Source organism: Camelina sativa, chromosome 12 (genome assembly GCF_030686135.1).
Source record: "Camelina sativa cultivar CO46 ecotype springtype chromosome 12, ASM3068613v1".
In the NCBI taxonomy this organism is placed as follows: domain Eukaryota; kingdom Viridiplantae; phylum Streptophyta; class Magnoliopsida; order Brassicales; family Brassicaceae; genus Camelina; species Camelina sativa.
In genome coordinates this window covers 34,686,819-34,708,158 of record NC_141891.1, presented here as the reverse complement: position 1 = coordinate 34,708,158, position 21,340 = coordinate 34,686,819, and the positions used below count along the sequence as shown (strand labels likewise).

Below are 21,340 nucleotides of genomic sequence, written 5' to 3'. Positions count from 1 at the left end.
ATAGCAAAACTAATTAAAAATATATAGAAAAAATCAGCATAGGTATATCGCCAACTTATAGAATCCCTTATATATTAAAAGAGAAGCATTCTGGAAAAAAGCTGACGTGTCGTCGCCAGAGAGCTCCGTATCCAATTTATTATTCACCCTTAGTATTCCATAAAATTACACAAAACTGCTACTGCTATATATATTTTTTGTCAACTGCCACTGCTATTTAATTTGTTTATATGCACAATATTTTACTTTTATAAATTCTAAAAATGGTAAATATTATTCAAAAATTGATACATATTTTCAAAATAAAATTAATTTCACTATGTATTGTAATAAAATAATATAACTATATTATGAGATTACGTGTCGTCGCCAGAGAGCTCCGTATCCAATTTATTATTCACCCTTAATATTCCATAAAAGAGAAGCATTCTGGAAAAAAGCTGACGTGTCGTCGCTAGAGAGCTCCGTATCCAATTTATTATTCACCCTTAGTATTCCATAAAATTACACAAAACTTCTACGGCTATATATATTTTTTGTCAACTGCCAGTGCTATTTAATTTGTTTATATACACAATATTTTACTTTTATAAATTCTAAAATCCCTTATATATTAAAAGAGAAGCATTCTGGAAAAAAGCTGATGTGTCGTCGCCAGAGAGCTCCGTACCCAATTTATTATTCACCCTTAGTATTCTATAAAATTACATAAAACTGCCACTGCTATATATATTTTTTGTCAACTGCCACTGCTATTTAATTTGTTTATATACACAATATTTTACTCTTATAAATTCTAAAAATGGTAAATATTATTCAAAAATTGATACATATTTTCAAAATTAAATTAATTTCACTATGTATTATAATATAATAATATAACTATATTATGAGATGTAAAAATATATATCTAAAATCATATCTTCAGAAATACAAATAATGTTACCTTTCTAATAATTTTATAAAGCTCTAATGGTGAAAGAATTGAAGATCATTTGAAAATGGCTTAATGATTATTGTTTTGCTAAAAACAATACCTATATTTGCCAAAAAAAAATATATGATCACCAATTGAAATGACATGAATATATACTTTAATTTGGATAACTATGTAATTAAACATTATATATAAATATGTAATTATAGTGTTTTTACAGAAATCTTGAATTTTAAAAAATCCAGTCCAATAAAAATGAAAACAAGTAATAATATTATACCAATAGCTGAGATATATAGTGATCTAATGACCAATTAAAATTTATAAAATTCACTGATATAATACCGTAACTAAGACCAATTATATAGGGGATCTAATGACCAACTATAGTCTTCCCCCTCACGAAACAATAAGATTTGATCTATGATTTGTAATTTTATTTCTCCATCAATTACAGACACATATATTATTAAAAAACTAACAATATTCAAATTAATATAATTCTCCTTAATAAATACCTTATGGTATCTCATATATAAAATACTCACGCTTTCTATCCCATTTTCTTATTTTTCCTTCTCTTACTATATTATTTACTAAGGAATATTTCATTCAATAATTGAAGGAAATCTATACTATTAATTGGGGAATACACTTAAGGGTTAAAAAAAAAATCATATCAAATATTCATTTTGTCAAACTGACACAATTTACATATTAAGAAAAAGAAAGATTAAACAACATATTTATTATATTTTGGGATATTGTTCAAATTAGTTACATAATAATCAGGTTATGAGAATTTTGTGTGGGTATATTCATTTATGACAAAATACGGGACTGAAATTTTGGGAACAAGAATTCAAGCAGAACATATACAGACATACTATTTATTCATGTGATTTACGAGGAATGGGATTTTTTCGGGTCAAAAAATTTTAAACATTACAATCAGACATATTAGACGGGTTTGATCGCTTGACAATTATATGTAGGTTATTTGGAAATTCTATGATATGCAACAGAATGGGTATGGACAAGTAAGCATGAACACAGGTACGATTACGGTTTATTAACTATCAGTTATGGTTATTTGATGACATAATACAGTTGATATTATTTGATGATGTGATATGGTTGATATTATTTATTTTCAATTGAATAAATGAAACTGAAACTGAATACAAATTTGATTTAACACCCCTAAACAAATAGTTGGAAATATTTGGATTAGTTTAGAATAATATAAACGTAATATCACTTATCTAAATTATATCTTAATTTTTTCTTATATATATCACTCATGCAGGTATGAATAGAAGTTTACGTGAAAATTTTCTAATATTTTAAAAAATTATGTAAAAGTAACCCCGCACATATGTGTGGGCCTATACCTAGTATAACAATAAATAGAGAACCATGAAAAAATTAACAATAGCAAACAACCCCATGCATTGCGCGGATCTCCTCCATAGTTTACCTTCTTGATCTCCTCATCAAGTTGTTATTAGTTTTATATAATAGTTACACTCAATTCTATCTCCATAATAAAATTGTTTTATATATTAGTCTGCTGTAACGGCTATTTCCACTAGACTTGTTTTTGCTTTCTTATGGATCAGAGTATTTTAGTTAAGCTTAGATAATTTCCGATTTGGTTTATTGATTTATTCCACTAAATTTACCTTTACTGAAAAGGAATTGCTGATCCAAGTTTTCTTAAAACAAATTAAAAAGAAAAAGAAAATGTTGATCGCAGAACCGACTCTGACAGAGTGACAGTTCTAGAGTTCTCGAGGTAAAAAAAAAGGATTTAAGCCGAACCTACCATATTGCAAAATTGACCAGGTTTATCTCGGTTTACTCCACTGAAGTTACCTTTTCTAAAAAGGACTTGGGCAAATAACTATTTTCCTTTTTATTTTTGTTAAAGAAACTATTTCCATCTCAAAAAAGGAATGGTTGATTTTACCGACTCGGGCTTATAAATACGGCGCATAGGGTTTTTTTTTTTTTTTTTGTTCAAGGGTATTCAATTAATAATATATGCCCAATGGGCTATTTCCGGAGTTAGGCCCATACAAAATCCCCTAAGGGCCCGACCCGTTTACATCAACCCAGACTAAACCATTAAGATACAAAACCGACTGGATTTACAAATCGAACCGAAGGACCAAACCGGTCGCTGAAAACCCTAATCTACAGAACGAAGAACTCGCTGTAGCCGCCGCCCAATATCTGCGGATACTTACCGGAACAGGACCTCCGGTAAGCCTGGACGTCGTTAGCCGAACGGAGATGGTGATCCAAGATCCGTTTCCATCCCGCCACCGTAGAGCTGTGTTTAGGAGGACGAAGAGAACCGAGCTCGCTGTCGTCGAGGAGACTTCTTGCTCGGTCGTGAGAGAGAAAGATAGTAGGGAGTAGATGAGGAGACCTTCGACGGTGGCTTAGCTCCGCCGGATCGGAACCTATCTCCCCTATCGAGACCAAACCCGCGAAACCTCCAAGATCTCCGGTCCCCAGATCTAACTATCTTCATCGCTCGTCCCTCTCCGTGAAACTCCTTCTTCCACTCTGCGTCGCTACTCCTCCGGTAGAGCTCTTACCTGAGGAGTCTCGCAGATGCTTCTCCCTTCCACTGCTCCCTTGATCTTGATCCAATGGTGTCGCCGAGAAAGATGCAGAGCCGCGGATGAAGAACCATGGGCCATAGGGTCCTCATCGTCACCGGAATTGACTGAGGACCCACCAGCGGCGCACGAGGTTGTGCTCAGAAGACTCTCGACTTTGAGAGAGAAATCGCCGCGAGTGAGACTCACGCGACTTCTCTCAGACCAATAATGGGGGAGGATTATACGGCGCATAGGGTTCACAACTTCATTACCTAACAATTCAATCGCTCTCTCAATTCTTAAACTTTTTCTCATCAAATTTGCTTTCACAAAGAAAAGATCTCACCCCACAAAACACAAACTATGTCGACGAAGAAGATGATCATGTTGAAGAGCTCCGATGGTCAGTCGTTCGAGGTGGAAGAAGAGATCGCGATCCAATCGCAGACCATAGCGCATATGGTTGAGGACGATTGCGCCAGTACCGAGATCCCTCTTGCTAACGTGACGAGCAAGACTCTTGCCCTAGTGATGGAGTACTGCAAGAAGCACCACGTCGATGATGCTAACCCAATCTCCGAGGAGGAACTCAAGAACTGGGATAAGCAGTTAATGGAAACAGATTATTAATCCACGATCTTTGATCTCATTCTTGCTGCGAACTACCTAAACGGCTAAACATGACGTGCCAAACTGTTGCTGATATGATCAAGGGCAAAACTCCAGACCAGATTCGTGCACACTTCAACATTGAGAATGATTTTACACCTGAGGAAGAAGAAGAGGTTCGTAAGGAGAATCAATGGGCTTTTGAATGAGCGGATCATGGATCAAACATTAAGCACCTTTTTTTCTTTTTCTTCAGTGTGTGGTTTTTTTCTTGATCAATGTATGATGATGATGATCTTCGTCTACTTTTGTTTTGTTTTTTTTAATAATTTGAAGGAGATAATAAAACCAATGTTTCTTTTCTTTATATACCCTAGTAAGTTAACCTAGCTAACCTGAACCAATGCAATTCAAGTTGTTATTTGCAAAGTATTAAAGTTTAGGTACGAAAAAACGTTTGAAAAATAGTTGAGGTTGATTTTGGCCATTTTTCCAGTTACGAACTCTATGTTCAAATCCGTGCCTTGTACTTTTACAACCATAAAAAAAAAATACTTTTTGTCAAACTAAATTTGTGTGATAATAATAAAAGTTGGATGTTTTTTTTTTTTTTGACATTCTTTCTAATAAAATTTTCAAACTTTGAGAGTTTAAATGAAAAAAAATCCCAAACTTGCATAAAGAATACCTGATAATCAGTCTATCAGCACCAAAATGAAGAACGGGGTATTGAACTTGTATTTTAAGGGATTTGGTTGGATTTAAATATTTTAGGTTTTTGCAAGATTTGATTGAGCTTTTAGAAAAATTTTGGTTATTTATTAGAATATATATATTTTTTTAAAAATACTTTGTGATTTGGTGAGATTTTATTATTAGATTTTGAGAGATTTTAGGATACTTTATAATAATAAAAAATTACCTTTAGAACTGAGATGACGATGATGTAATTCTGTCTACAAAAGCCTCTCTTAGGAACTCGTAGCTTTCATTGCCCCCATCTCTTCCTATCCTCTTACATGGATCATCATCGAGAGCTGCTATCTGTAACAGAGCCATGAATCATCATCTCTTCCTTATCTGCAACAGAGCTAAGGTTTAGTAGTAAGTAACAAGTAAACAAACCTTTAATTCTGATTCCTCAAACCCATTAACTCAAAGCTAAATCAAAAGAAAGATGAAGAGACAATTAACGACCTCACAAAATCAGAACCAATATTAAACGGTGATCACCAAGCCAAGCCTGCAAAATAAAACCCAATATCATTTAATTCTCACCCTAAATAAGAATGAACAACAAAAAAACAGATCAAAGAATTTGTAACAAGTACCTCATCAACGATTAAAAAAAATACAGATCATACTTTCTCTCTTAGGATACTCGTAGCTCTCACTGCTCCCATCTCTTCCTATCCTCTTATATGGATCATCATCAAGAACAACTATCTGCAACAGAACCGTAGTTGTAAGTAACAAGTAAACCCTAACTATGCAAAACAAGGTTTGGTAAGTAAAAAGTAAACCAACCTTTTAATTCCGACTCGTCAACTCATTATTTAACTCCTTTGTTTATGTATTTGAATCAGCTGTTGAATACCTGAAATCACAGAACAAGAGAAAATCATAATAAGAAACAACAAAAAGGTAACTCAAAAGAAAGAAGAGACAACGTTCTTACAATAACTAAGCTCGCCGAGGATGAATGGACAATCATCAAACTTCTTCAAAGCATTTTCCACATGAGAGGAAGCAATTGAATTCGCCACTGGTGGGATTGGAGCGGAGGAGTGGGGATGAGGTGAGAATGTTTCTGTTTCAATTTTGATTTTCCAGGAAATAAAGTTTTCTTCTTTTTACAAAATCCTTTAAAATTCTATCTCAAAAGGTGGGATTTTGAGAGGGAGTATTTTCAAGTAGAAAACAAATCAAAATCTTCTAGAATCATTCAAAGTAGCAGTTTTTTTAAAAGTTATGATATTTTGAATAACAGTAGATTTCAAGTAAGTTTTATAAATCATTGATTAAATAACAAAGGATTGTAAATTATTTTAAATGATTTTACATAAATCTAAGTTGAATAACATAGCATTTTAAAAGATTTTTAAAATTCATCAATTAAATAACAAGTGATTTTAAGAATACTCTAAAATCTTTTAAAATACCTAGTTGAATACCCCCTCCGAAGAAAGGATTTCACACGAAACCTGGCCTATGACCAGGCCCTGAGGCCCACTAGAGGTTTCGATCATTAGGGTTTAATGGTAAAGAGAAGCGCGTTTCCGATTTTCCCGAGCGGAATCGAGCTGACAGGTTTTTCTTGGGGTGAGCATTTCTGTTTAAGGTTTGATTTGGTTTGGGTTCCGTTCGGTTTTATTTATTTGGTTTTGGTAAAACTCTAACCAAATTCAACCAAAATTAGTTTGGTTTGGTTTGTGTTTGGATCGGTTTATGTTTGGTTTGGTTCGGTTTGGGTCGATTTATGTTTGGCTCGGTTCGGTTTGGTTTGGTTTGGTTCGGTTTAAATTGGGTTTAAAAATTAATCTATATATACATTTTTTGAGACATTTATAAAATAAATCCTAAAGTTGACACTTATTTATAGGGATGCTATTGGCATTAATTATTGATTTTTTTTTTCATTTAATTAATTAATATTTTGATTTTTGGAAACAAGGTTTATCCTAATAAAATTTCCAAAACAATCGGAACCACTCCCTTTAACATTAAGTATTAAGTTTATGATTAATTTAATTAATATTCAGTTTCCAATTTTACAAAACAATATTTTCTCCATGATATATCATGGTTTTTGTGGTTTTTAACAATAGAATAAGTGTGCTTTTTGAGTCTTTTGATTTGTTTTCTAGGTTGTTTTTGAGTTTTTATAGGTTTAGGTACTCATTGGCACGGATAGAACACTAAGGAGCTAAAAGAAGATGATTTGGAGCATAATCAAAACACTCTTTCGTAGACGAATTATGACAAATAAGGATGATGAAATCAATTGACTAAAAATCAAGATGGGCGGAGATGTCGCAATGGACGGGATAAAACAAAGACGAAGAAGATGATAGATTTGTTTTGTCAGATAAAAACAAGAACAATTGTGTCGGTCTAGACAAAAAAAAACAATATTAGTTTACTTTAAAAACAATATTAGTATATATATGTAAGCAATTAATTCGCTGAATTATTTTTTTTGTTCAAATAGCTATTTTCCCATTTCTAACAAATTATATACACACATCTTGAGTCCATTTTAATAACCAAAGTTTATTAAAAGAAAAACAATGTGGAATTCAGCTCAAACAAATAACTGTTCACAACTTTTATTTGCATTTCACAACAAAACTATATATACTTAAGTTAACTGATTCTTTATATATAAAACATACAAAACTACAATACAAAATTATCCTGTACATATCTATACTAATAAAAAGTATGAGCTATAAGCTCCTAAAGGCGTCCACATAGTAACCAGTATAAATAAAGATTAATATGCTTCCAACAGCAAATGAGCAGGAAAACTTGATTTATCAGGTGTCCAAGTTAAAAAGTTTTATTCGTTTGATCTGATTTTTTATTTGATCAAACTAAAACTTTACAAAGTTTCAAAGAAATATTATAATATTGAAAATTTTTAAAAGTTTAAATATTTATAATATTTAAACTTTTAAAAGTTTTTAAAATAGTTTAAAATATTATAAATATTGAACTTTTTAAAAGGTTCAAATATTATATTTTGAAACCTTTTAAAACTTCAAAATCTTATGATCTTTAAATTTTAAAAATTTATTAGCTTATAAAAGGTTTCTAAAAAATTATAATTTATAAATTTTAAAAGTTTAAAATAGTATAGATATTGAAACTTTTAAAAGTTTCAAATATTAAAAATATTTAAACTTCATAGAATGTTTGAAAATAATACAATTACTTAACCTCCATAGAAATTTTAAAATATTATATCTATACTAATAAAAAGTTGAAGCTATAAACTCCTAAAAGTGTCCATACAGGATTTAAAACAACCAATAAGAATTAGATATTTCACTAATTAACATTTTTGGAAATATAGTAGTAATCTATATTATTAAGAATTTTTAGAAAAAAAATTAAAATTTATAGAAATAAAAGAAATATGATATGATATTCTTGCAGTAAAATTTTTATTTTTAAGTCTAAGAAAGAAGGATTGACATCGCAAGACCTTGAGTTGATGTTATTTGAGTTTAAAGAAGAAGGATCGACGAAAAGCACAAATATTATTTTAACTATACATGTGTTCATATTACTTTCTCTGCGAGTAAGGATTTTGGTTTGAGAAGTTTCGATACATGTGGATCTTAAACGAATAAGTATATGAATGAAATTATCAATAATTGGATGCATGTGTTGACTATGCAGGTCTTTATGAATTGCACAAATTTTATGAGAAAATAAAAGATTTTGGTCTTGGAGTTTGATGGGTTAACAAGTTGTATGGTAGTCTAAAAAAAATGTTTTTCATTGAAAGAATGTGAAAAAGTTGACGAGGAAGAAGAAGAAAAAGAAGAAGAGTATAACAAAGAACAGGATAAAAGTAACGATGACAATTACCATAAAATTTGACAATGAAAATGACAAGAAAGAATATGAAAAATAAGAAAACATTGAATAAAAAACACGAAAACATAGGTGGTAGCGATCAATTAAATATGAAAACGAGATAAATTAAAGATTACAAAATTATTTTGTTTTTCTGGTGGTCAAAGAAATGGTTTAGGATATGTGAGGTCATCAGTTTGATTCGCCTTGCCTGGATGTCGAGTTAAATTCATGATTTTTTTATCTGATTTAAATGTATAACACAACTCATTTTTATATTTTTAAAAATTGTGTATCTGAAATTTAAATTTTTATTTAATACTAATATAATTTATTTTTATAAGATAATATTTCATTACTGTCATCAATCACATACTTCTTGCATTTCATAATATAAGATGTTTTAGAGAAGATTTTTTTGTTTCATAATATAAGATGTTTTCAAGTTTCTATGCTACTTTCAGATTAGTTTAATATATTTTATTATGCAGTTTTATTTATGATTGGTTGAACATTTTTAAAGTGGTCATTTCTTATATTTTGAAACAGAGTGAGTATATATATTTTTCATCAAAATGTATCAAATAAACCCACGCGTAGCGTGGGTTCAAAACCTAGTATTTAAAAAAAAATTAAATAGTAAAAATACTACTATCTGTAAATAAATAAATAAAACACACAGTATATTCCTTCTATAAATCACTACTTATTTAACTGTATGTTATACTATAATATAAAACAATAAACCTCAAACAAAATACTTTTTAATTTCCATACTAACTAATCCCCTATATAATAAAACGGAAGTACACAACATTGTTTTGTAGACTATATAATTTTAATAAGTTGGTTACAAATAGGTTGTATATTAAGTTTTATATTATTTGTATAGTCTGGATTTATTGTTTCCAAAAATCTTAAAGAGAATATTCTAAAGAATCATTTGATATCATCTAACTTACCATATTAATTTCTTTTATTAATATTAATTTGTTAATTATCATTATACTTCAACTCTCATTGTTATATGTGAGTCTATTTTGTGAAACAAATAAATTATCATATTATTTATTATAATTAAAAAATAGTTTTATTTCCGGATATACCATAAGTTAAATTTTTAAAAACAAAAAATAAATGATTCAATTTATAAAATATTCAAGTTTTAGTAATATTATTCTTTAAAAATAATATCTATTGAATTAAAAATCTTACGGAGTAACGGTCAAAATATGAATATTTAAATTCAATTTCATACTTTTGATGAATTTTATAATTTTATATAATATAATAAACTTTAAATAACTTATTTTGAAATATTTTTAAAATATTGAAACTTGATATAAAAGTTAGAAACTATAAACAGTCTAAATTGGTTTGTTATAGCAATGTCAATAATATGTCACTATAATAAGAAAGAATTTCAAAAAACCAAGTATATTAAAACAAAAAGTATAACAATATATTAAATTACTCATAATACAATAACCTACTTTTTAAAAGCCAAATTCACAAAATTATGTCTTATAATGACATTCAAGTCATGATGTAGAATATAGATTGTTGAAATAACTTCATGTACATAAACTAATACAACATATTCGAATTTTATAAAATAGAAAATATACAAAATTTTGTATAAAATAAAATTTAACCAATGTTAGGTACTTATCTAGAATCATTAACAATATAAAACTTACAAAATAAGTGTCTTTTTTCAAGTCATCATATTTAGCATATGATTTTACTGCATAATATTTTATCCAAATTTTTTTTAAAAAACAATCACATGAATTATATTTTACATAAAAATTACAATATAAATAAAATGAATTTCAACACGTGCTCTAGCACGGGTCTTAATCTAATGTATTTAAATTTGTGAGGATGTACATTTAAAAAATACAAATTAAACATTAGTTATATATATAATTAATTTATAAAATAAATATCTAGTTAATATAACTAAAATTTATTGATTATGGTTTTATAATAGTTAATTAATCAAATAAATTAGAAAATATAGAAAGTTAAAATTAAAACCTAATATTAAATATAATTAAATCTATATTTATATGCCTACCCCTAGGTTTTTCTATTCTAGGTTTCGCCTAGTTCCTATGTGTGTGCGGCTGTGTCTTTTTTTCTCGTCTAATTAATTCTTTTAGTTGGCTTTTCTAGTAACAATAGCTTGGGTTTTGTAAGATATGGACAAAATCAATGGATTGCCTGATGACGTGCTGGTGAAGATATTATCATTTCTTCCGACAAAAGAAGCTGTATCCACTTGCGTTTTGTCTAATCGATGGGAGTTTCTTTGGATGTGGTTAACTAAACTAGAGTTCAATTCTATGTCGGATCCAAGGCCTCCTGGACTTGGGGATTTTATAGACAAGAAGTTGCCATTACATAGAGCTCCCGTCATAGAAAGCATGCGTCTCCACATAACTTGTAATTCACATATTAAACCTAAAAATGTGAAACGGTGGATTGAAATCGCAATTTCTCGCTGTGTACGTGAGCTGCAAATTGATTATTATCCCTATGGTGAAAAATTCTTCATATTTCCCAGTAGCTTGTTTACGTGCAAATCGCTCGTGACCTTGAAACTCCAAAAGATAACTCACATGGATGTTCCCACTATGGTTTGTCTTCTCTCTCTTAAAACTTTGCAACTTGAGACGACGGCTAGTTATTTTTTCGTAGATGGAGAATCTCTTCAACGGCTTTTATCTGGTTGTCCTGTTATTGAAGATCTATCGTTGTCTTTCGAAGCAGATGAAGAACAAATGAAAGAGTTCACTATAATCATCCCGTCTTTGCAGAGTTTATCACTCTTTGTACGTACTGATGGGAATTTTGATGGGTATGAGATAAATACTCCTTCTTTAAAGTATTTGAAACTAGTGGACTGGACTCATGAGCCACACCACTACTCTTTAATTAAGAATATGCCTAGGCTGAGGGAAGCATATGTCGATATTCTATCCTCTTATCCCAAGAATCAAATTCTTGGATCAATCACATCTGTCAAGCGTCTTACAATATGTTGTTTAGAGGTAATTACTTTTCATTTTTATCAATTGCGAGACTTCAATCTCATTTAGAGACTTCTTTGTTAATACTGTTGATATATTTGTGGGCAGGATTTGGATGGTGATGGTTGTGTTTTTACGGAGCTTGAACATCTAAGCCTATGTCTGTGCAAAAAGGATTCATGTAACCTCCTTGGCCAGTTTCTCAATGCTTCTCCTAACTTACGAGTATTAGACATCTGTGTTATGAAAGTAAGTTTCATAATTGATAAATAATTTCTTGTTTTCTAATAACCATATATCGTTTTAGTCTAATTCTTCTACTTGGTCTTAGGGTCATTCGGTTGATATGAGTAATGGTATGGTTTGCTGGAATCAACAGACTTCTGTTCCTGAATGCATGTTGTCGAGTCTACAGATTGTCAGCTGGTCACCATACTTTGCTAGACAGCAAGATAGAGATATTGTGGCTTATATCTTGAAATACGCTTGTCACTTAAAGAAGGCAACAATATTGGTTAATACATGGAAATATTATGTTCCAGAAGTGATCAATGAGTTGAGACTTCTTCCCCGAGCTTCAACCACATGCCAACTAAGTATTCGCTGAGGGACTTGGATCATATTGAGACTTGAAAAACATTAGATGCTTTTTTTTTTTTTTTTTTTTTTTTTTTGTATATCAAGAAGTCTATTTTCCTATCTATTTCCATTTGTGTTCAACAAAGGTCAGATAGTTTCGAATTTTAGTAAAGTTGCGTGATCGTGGTCCGAATTTTAACAACTTGCTTTCGAAAAATATGTATATTTTTTTTTTTAATACTGAAAGAAAGAATGCTTCAATGTATTATAAGAACAATTAATGCACATGCACCTGGACTACATTGGTTCATTTACTAAAGAGCTTTTCAACAATTCAAATCTGAGGTCCACACCTGGACTACATTGGTTCATTTACTAAATTTGCCATTTGAATTTTGAATAGAATATGAAGAGGCATCTCTATTTTTTCTTTTCTTATAATAATTTTGTATATTAAAATTGATTTCAGCTCAAACTTTCTTATACATCAAAACCAAATTGAGCTGTTGAACATCTTTCAAAATGCTGAAAAAGAAAAGAACAAAAACAAATTCACATGAAACCTGGCCCTAGCCTAGGTCTACTAGAGGTTTAAATTTCTTCGCTAACCCAATTAAATGTGAAGAAGACGAATTGTTCAATGAGTTGTGTGAGTACCGATGTAGTTTTGCCATTTTCGAATCTTTTACGGAGACGATTCCTATTCTGTTGTCACACCTTCTTTCTTATAAATCGAAACCAAATGCTTTCGCACTTGTTCGGGTGTTTCGGATTCATGAATTCTAGAAGAACCGAGCTTCCACTGGAATTCACAGGTCCTCTTTATTTATTTTCTAGGGTTTTTTTTTCCTGTCTCAGATTTCAACACTACAGCTTTTTGTTTGTTGTTGGGTTTTGTCCGGTATGTGTTCTGTGTTTTCTCTTGTTACTAATTCGTTTCCTTGACTTAATCAAAAAAAATAAATCGTTTGACTCTTTTGTTGTTCTTCTCTTGTGTTTAACAGTAAGATATGGAAAAAATCAATGAATTGCCTGATGACGTGCTGGTGAAGATATTATCGTTTCTTCCAACAAAAAAAGCTGTATCCACTTGTGTTTTATCTAAGCGATGGGAGTTTCTTTGGATGTGGTTGCCTAAACTCGAGTTCTTATCTCCATATGGTACAGAAGGCGATGATGTACTTGGGGATTTTATCAACAAGAAGCTGCCATTACATAAATCTCCGTTCATAGAAAGCTTGCGACTCGTCTTACATCTAAATGACGATATTAAACCTGAAGATGTCAAGAGGTGGATTGAAATCTCAGTTTCTCACCATGTACGTGAGCTTGATATTCGTTTTCATCCGGTGCATGAAAACATAATTCCGAGTAGCTTGTTTACCTGCAAATCGCTCGTGACCTTGAAACTCAATTATGTGGTTCTCATGGATGTTCCGTCTATGGTTTGTTTTCCCTCTCTGAAAACATTTCAACTTAAAACTGTGGATTACGTAAATGGAAAATCTCTTCAGGATCTTCTTTCTATTTGTCCTGTTCTTGATGATCTATCGGTGCAAATTGGTACCGGAGCGTTCACTATTATCGTCCTAACTTTGCAGAGTTTAACACTCCTTGTAGATAATTGTTCTTTTTTAGATGGGTATGAGGTAGATACTCCATCTTTAAAGTATTTGAAACTTGAAGACATGAATGAAGAGGAGCACTACTCTTTGATTAAGAATATGCCTAAGCTGAGGGAAGCAGTATCCCTTAATCCGAAGAGTCTTATTGCATCAATCACATCTGTCAAGCGTCTCACGATATGTTGTTTAGAGGTAATTAAGTTCCATTTATCAACCGCAAGTTGTGGATACTATTTCTAGAATACTCCGTTAAGTAATAATTTTATATAATGTGGGCAGGGTGTGTATGGTGATGGTTTTGTTTTCAACCAGCTTGAACATCTGAACCTATGTGTGTGCAAGGAAGACGTGTCGCATGTCCTTGGCCAGTTGCTCAAGGATTCTCCTAATTTACGAGTATTAAACATCTCTCCAGTGGGAAGCTCATATAGTTTTGGAATATTTCTTCTCCCAGACACGAATATCGAGAAGACTCTTTCAACCATTTTTTCCGGCACCGGTGAGACTCCTTCTCGCCGGTGTTGGGATCCATCTTTAACTTACCTGCTTATCTGTTAGTCGATCTTGCTAGTAGTTCTTTTTTCAAGTTTTTCTCTCTGTTTTCCCTTTGTTTTAACCCTATTACAACCCCAATAAAATCTTCCACCGATTCAAACCACAATTGCTGTATGCTCCCGCCGATCTACACTCCTCCGGAGAGACTCTCTTCGCAAATCTCGGGAAACCATTTCTCTCACCCCTCACCATGGCAAATTACTATGAAGATAGGATTTTCCCTAGTGGACTTATCTTCAATCGTCGTTTCTAACCAAGGCCACCGACTGACTCCGCCGAACTCACCTTCACCAGGGATGCTTCCGCTCTTGGGAAAATCTCTGCTACTTTCGGATAGTCGCCTCAACCAGTTCTCACTTTGGCAATCGGTTATGACACTAGGATTTTCCCCAGTGGACCTAGTTACCAAAGACGATCCTGCTACCACGGCCACTACATGAACCCGCCGGCTCCCCACTCAACGGAGAACCCGTCTGCAACGCAGATCTCTCCGTCCATCTCGGGTGGCCGACAACCTGACCATTCCTTGCGGCGACCTCTTGGAAACCTAGGGTTTCCCTTAGTGGACCTAGGCCTCAAGAAAAGCCCATTAGCACAAAAACATGTCAAACCAATTTATTATCCTCAGGTTGGTCAAAAGAGGAAGCCTAGGCCCTTTACTTCATCGTTTATGGATTTCCAGTGCAATGTACTGCTTCGTTTCCCTTTACTGATTTGGTTATTCATCTATTTTTCACGGAACCTGGCCTTAGATGCTTCTAGAGTAATGAGATTTGGTTATAAAAGCATATGGATATATGGTATTTGCTCCTTGAACTGCTCTAGTAAAAGTGGTAATCTCGATTTTGAACACATCTTGTTCATTGACGGATACAAACTAAGCTGGCTATTTGATGATTACAAGCATCGTCTTTCAACCACCACCACCACATGGATCTTGTCCCAACCAGTCCTTACTGTGAATTCACGAAGTGATCCGAACCTTATGCTTTGGGTTTCAAAGCAATCCCTAACCGACTATAGCACCATAGTCACCGGTTTCTTTGCCGTCCTGTTACTGTGGGTTCCTATCGCCCCGGTGGACATTGAGGCACTGATACCTTTGTTAACGTCACAATGTTGGATGACAGTGACTATTCAACCATCCTTTGAAGCCCTCGAAGATGGTCTATCGATGTACCATGATCTCACATGTACCATTAGACCCTCAAGCCTGTGGCTCATAGCTCTCTTAGACTATACAATCGATGTTTTTCTTTTATCACTCTGTTTATCACCTGTTGGCATTGGGGAATGCTTTTTCTTTGTTGTTTTAAACTCTGCTCCTTGCCTCTTCTATGTACTTGTAATGGACTCTTATATATTTGAATGAATGAAGGCACAAGGTTTGACAAAAAAAAAAAACATCTCTCCAGTGGAAGTAAGTTTCTTTGATAAACTATTTCTTGTTACTCTTTATGGTTTTTAATCTGATTCATCTGCTTGGTCTAAGCATAATATGTTCAGTGAATATTGTGTGGCTTGCTGGAATCAACCGAGTTCTGTCCCGGAATGCCCATTGTCGAGTCTACAAATTTTAACCTGGTCACCATACATTGGGGGACGACATGATAGTGATATTGCGGTTTACAACTTGAAAAATGCTCGTCACCTAAAGACGACGACAATCCTGGCTGATAGCCCCGAAGATCTTGCTCCAAACCTTAAGGAGTTGATACTTTCTCCCCTAGCTTCAAGCACATGCCAACTAAGTATTCGCTGAGGCCTTGGATCAGATTGATTGAAGCATTTGATGTTTTTTCTTTTGTATAACGAAAGTCTAATATCCTGATACGTGATCATGGTTAGGTAGATTAGAGTATGGTTAGGACATTTTAATTAATTAGTTTTGGTGTTTTAGTTTATGCATTTGGTTTTCGTAATTTCCATTCTACGTTAAAGTATTTTCTATATTTTACTAGGGTTTTGATTAAGTTGTATCAAGGCCTATATAATGGTCTTTATTGATTAATGAGAGAGGAAGCCCCAAGAATTAACTTTAATCTCTAAGAGTGAATTAGGGTTAAGAGGGAGCTAAGCTTTCATATCTTCCTTAATTCACAAGCAAATAGTTGGTTCATAACATTTGGTATCAGAGCAGACGGATTCAATGGGAGAAACTAATCCTGTGAAGTCCCTAAAAGATATTAAGATACCATGGAGTTCCACTTTGATTCATTAACGAGACGAATTGATGAGATGAAGAAACTAGTTAATGTGGTGTTTGAGACAGTGAAGAACATGCAAGCGAAGGCTGAGCAAGAGAAGAAGACAAAAGAACAAGCGGTGGCGACGGAGACGGTGACATCGACACCGGATCCAATGTTGGTTGTGGTTTCGGTGGAACTAAACGACGTGAGGAGAGAAGTGGTAGAGACGGTGACTTCGAAACCACCGGCTGTGACTATAACAACCGTGATGGAAACGTTAGGGGCTGAATGTAACGCCCCCGAACCGTACTATGACCACGAAGGCCATCGGACAGCCACGGAACGCCACTTGCGGAATTGCACCGAGGTGATCCGGTCGAAGGACGGAAGCTGCAGACTTCCCAACCGGTCCTCCCTAGCACAATCACACCCGCAGTCGAGGTTACTTAGGCTTTGCAACCCTCGCGGCCTGGTGCGTTGTGTTAGCCCAGACTAGGCCGAGTATCAGTTGCAACTTGCCATGCTTTCCTGAAAACCGTATATATATCACTTTAATAAAATAATTCATCGCAAATAAATCATTAAAGTAATATATATAAAGATAGTCGGAAAACTTTACACTTATTCGTTTAAGAAAATATAGGGTTTTACAAGAAACACAAGAAAACCCTATCCGGTACCCTAACGTTTGCTCCGGCTCTAGACTCACTTAGGCTTCCCTGCAAAACCACAACAACTGAGACATGAGTAATCTAAGATTACTCAGTGAGTCTGGGTACCCCCTTTATTTCCTAAATTGGATACTACTCTCCCCAAGCCGACTACCCCGACAATCAAAGAAAGCTAGCAAGCCCCAACAGCTAGCAAACTACATCAAAGTAACGCAACAAAAGCTTAGCGGAAGCAATTCAAACAATAACATGAAAGGGAGATTAGATCTCTACGACTTCATTCGAACGATCTAAACTTGCTACCATAAGAGAAAGACGACCTAAGGAAACAAGAACTACTTGAACCTTAGACTCTTATCTCATACACGACTTACTAAGACGTCTAGATACTTAAAATACCATAGACTCTTTAACAACACGCAACACGCAACATGTAAAGACGACTAGACATAAACAAGGGACACTTGATTACTCTAGACTCTTTACTCCTAGGGCCCTTCGATAATCTGTTCCGTTCCAACACTTCCCATGCCGAGACCACAAAGTTCTCCGGCATGAACCCTCCAATAGCTACATCGTCATGTAGCGGTTATGCTGGTAGCTAGCCAGCCGTAACATTGTCCTCGCGTGAGTGGTCGTCGGGAACTCACGCGTGACATACGCTTTTGGGAACAGAAATATCGACACACTACTCAAGCTAAGACTCAAGAAACGAATTCAAGAGGCTAAGCTACAACCAAACACACCACCATAAATTCAAGCGATGATACATCAAGCTCGTTAGCATGAAATCACGCAAGAAAATCAACATGGAATAATCAACAAGAAGCAAGAAAATAAATCAAGCAACTTAAGATTATTCTTTATGCATGCAACCCATATCCTTAACTTAAGCAATTCATGCAACAAGTTTATCCACGCATGCAACCAATTTGATTTAACCGTTTAAATCCTCAAGTCCAAATTATGCATGCAAAGCCAAATGATTTAATTCCCTTAAATCCTCCTAATCCAATTAAGCATGCAAGTAACCTCACTCAATATTATGCAATAAAATGCAAAACACTTCACTCCTTTAGTCATGCATGAAACCGATTTTAAGTAAGAAATATTACTTACAAAATCCTCTAGCTTCGATCATGCATGCAACCCTTAAACCAAATTTAAAGTAATCCGTTTATACTTAAAATGCACCCAAGTTCTCCTTTAACCAATTATTGAGTGAGTCCCAATTATTTAGCATGCACTAGTTCATTTTCGCATGATGATTCTAGCACGAATCCTATCATGTTTGCACGCACCAAAAATCTCAACCAAAACGACATGCAACTACTCTACATGCCTTACCACAGACTCACCTCTTACGCAATCGTCGATGATACTCGGACTTCACAGCACCACTCGATTAGACAATCCACTCCTACTTCGCATCAACAGCTTCTCGCTCCGTCGATCGCAACCCGTTCTTTTCTCGATGGTTTTCTCGACCGCAAAGGCGTCTCGCACTCGATCTTTCTTCGATCGCTAGCTGCAACTCCGCTTTTTGAGACAAGTGATTCTCCTTCGGTCTCCCTCTCAACCACTCTTGGTCTTTCTCACAATCTTACTCGACAACTCTCTATTCTTTGTCTCTTTCTTTTTCTCGGCAAATCTTAAGTGTTTTGAGAGAGTTTAGGAGAGTAATCCCCAAATGAAGTTGATCACCCCATATTTATAGACACAATTTGGAACCTTCTTCCTTAGTGGGCTTTGATAAGTGTCTTCCTCCACCGTTGCATGCGCTGCGTGAATCTCACCCCCAATCATCGATCGCCATTAAGCCACTAATCTTCTTCTTATTAGTGCATGTGATCATCTCCATTAGTGCATGTGGTTTAAGTGAGCTTAATCCTTAGCTCTTGACCAATCAGATTCTGCCAACTTCACCAATCCTCCTTGATTAAACTAATCCCCCACTATCTCTTCTTAATCTTCTTGAATTTTTAATTCCCCCACTAATTCCTCTTTGATTAAAATAATCTTCCACCTTCCTTAATTTTTATTGGTCCATATTTCTAAGGAAATAATAATTTACCAAAAGAATATTGAGTCCTTCGTCCGGCACCTTCGACATTCTCTCTGACAGTTCTCGACTCAGTCAGATCATTTTCTCGACCGTTCGGACGTTCTGCTCGGTACATTTGGTAGTCTCTCGGGCAAGTCGGACGTACGCCTCGTTGATACGTCTCGGGCAACTTCGACTATGCGTCTCGGATGTCTCGACAATTTCTCGGGTCTTCTCGACGGATTTCCTCGACGAGTTTTCTCGACCTTCTCGATGAATTTCTTCGACCAATTTTCTCGACCTTCTCGACAAGTTTTCTCGACCACTTGTCTCGGTGAATTTTAGGGTCTCGACCGTGCGTCCGGTACTTCTGTCTTGTTCTCGGCCATTCTACGACTCACAAATATTTCCTCGGACTTCCTTGGGTCATTCACCTTTATTTTCCTACTTCTTCTTTCTTAGGTCTTTTCCGTCCCATTTCCTCGACCTTTTTGTTTTGAAATTTCTATTCTTGGTGAGGGTCATTACACTGAAGCTTCGGTTGCGGCAGAGTTAGGAGCTGCAGCGTCTGTGTTGGAGCCAAACTCACCGACCCACATGGCAGAGGAGATGATCAACAGATCACTTCCTGTGGTGGAGATTGAGGAAAAGGAGGAGTCTCTGGCTGCAGAGATAAAGTTGAAAGAGCCACCAAGGATTCGACAAGAAGAAGAAGACATGAGACTTGAAAGACAAGTCGACGTGGGGGGAAGACACAGAGAAGCTGCTAGTGGTGCGAAGAAACTGCTAGAGTCGTGCAACCACAGTTGGAGCTTGAGGACAAGCTCCAAATCGAAGGGTGGAGTAATGATACGTGATCATGGTTAGGTAGATTAGAGTATGGTTAGGACATTTTAATTTATTAGTTTTGGTGTTTTAGTTTATGCATTTGGTTTTCATAATTTCCATTCTACGTTAAAGTATTTTCTATATTTTACTAGGGTTTTGATTAAGTTGTATCAAGGCCTATATAATGGTCTTTATTGATTAATGAGAAAGGAAGCCCCAAGAATTAACCTTTATCTCTAAGAGAGAATTAGGGTTAAGAGGGAGCTAAGCTTTCATATCTTCCTTAATTCACAAGCAAATAGTTGGTTCATAACATATCCATCTATCCCTGAATGTCTAGGACGTAAGACTAAGAGTTTTTTTTTTGGGTATCAATATTAAGTAGACTAATAAGAGTTTTCTTTTTTAGTATCAATGTTAAGCAGACTAAGAGTTTCTTATTCATCCACCCTACTATGTGCTCTGCTCGGATGGTTTCACTTCCATCTCTGATCACGTATTGCCACAACATCTTCCGTAACTAAAATAGCCATGAGCTAGTAACGTATATCTCGTGGAACCACAACTGAAATTTGTAATTATTTGTAGTTGCATATTTATCCTTGCTATTTTGTAGCAATTAGACACGAATACGGTGTCTATCTCTGGTATACTAGACACGACAATATTGTAGCTAACTTGTGGCTATTATAGAGTAATATCTGTCCCAATTTGTGGATATATAAGCTACGAGTTTGTATGTGACATGTCGTGACTAATGGTTACGGAAATATTTTGTGGTGAAGTTGTACATAAGCTACAAAATCTTTTGCGCGCAGCATATTAATCGTCATGGATAGCAACGAAATTCGATTAGCTACAACGCTATATTTCTTTGCTCCTTTCCATTGCTATATATATAGTATAGCCACCAAATTTCGTGACTGTGGACATCTTTCCAAATCAGGCCGGCTAAATCAGTCCTTTTAAGGTTGTTCATCAATCTTAGAGAGAAGACTCAAAGTAAATCATGATCTTAACATTAACCACACAACCAAGCTATCAGTCTCATCACTAAGTTCAT

At 34.4% G+C, this 21,340-nt stretch overlaps 2 protein-coding genes, 1 long non-coding RNA gene and 1 pseudogene across 3 annotated transcripts; all 4 read left to right on the top strand.

The window, feature by feature from the left end:
• The first annotated feature begins 3,915 nt into the window (after positions 1–3,915).
• On the top strand, positions 3,916–4,370 carry LOC104732982 (SKP1-like protein 11 pseudogene; annotated as a pseudogene).
• A 723-nt stretch (positions 4,371–5,093) lies between these two features.
• Positions 5,094–6,302, top strand: LOC147933064 (uncharacterized). The gene is made up of 2 exons (XR_015574154.1): positions 5,094–5,626; positions 5,748–6,302. It is a non-coding gene; the product is annotated as an uncharacterized LOC147933064 (long non-coding RNA).
• A 4,653-nt stretch (positions 6,303–10,955) lies between these two features.
• On the top strand, positions 10,956–12,393 carry LOC104734053 (putative FBD-associated F-box protein At5g38570). The gene is made up of 3 exons (XM_010453561.2): positions 10,956–11,807; positions 11,895–12,035; positions 12,118–12,393. Exons 1-3 carry the CDS (start codon positions 10,956–10,958, stop codon positions 12,391–12,393), a joined length of 1,269 nt encoding a protein of 422 aa, XP_010451863.2.
• A 453-nt stretch (positions 12,394–12,846) lies between these two features.
• LOC104734054 (FBD-associated F-box protein At5g38590-like) lies at positions 12,847–16,591 on the top strand. Its single transcript, XM_087477904.1, has 3 exons — positions 12,847–13,180; positions 13,370–14,182; positions 14,270–16,591. Exons 2-3 carry the CDS (start codon positions 13,376–13,378, stop codon positions 14,546–14,548), a joined length of 1,086 nt encoding a protein of 361 aa, XP_087334030.1. The 5' UTR covers positions 12,847–13,180; positions 13,370–13,375; the 3' UTR covers positions 14,549–16,591.
• Positions 16,592–21,340: the final 4,749 nt, after the last annotated feature.

Coding starts and splice junctions, on each gene's coding strand:
- LOC104734053 (XM_010453561.2), top strand. CDS start 10,956: ATGGACAAAATCAATGGATTGCCTGATGACGTGCTGGTGAAGATATTA. Junction 11,808..11,894: donor TTACAATATGTTGTTTAGAG/GTAATTACTTTT, acceptor ATTTGTGGGCAG/GATTTGGATGGTGATGGTTG. Junction 12,036..12,117: donor TAGACATCTGTGTTATGAAA/GTAAGTTTCATA, acceptor ACTTGGTCTTAG/GGTCATTCGGTTGATATGAG.
- LOC104734054 (XM_087477904.1), top strand. CDS start 13,376: ATGGAAAAAATCAATGAATTGCCTGATGACGTGCTGGTGAAGATATTA. Junction 14,183..14,269: donor TCACGATATGTTGTTTAGAG/GTAATTAAGTTC, acceptor TAATGTGGGCAG/GGTGTGTATGGTGATGGTTT.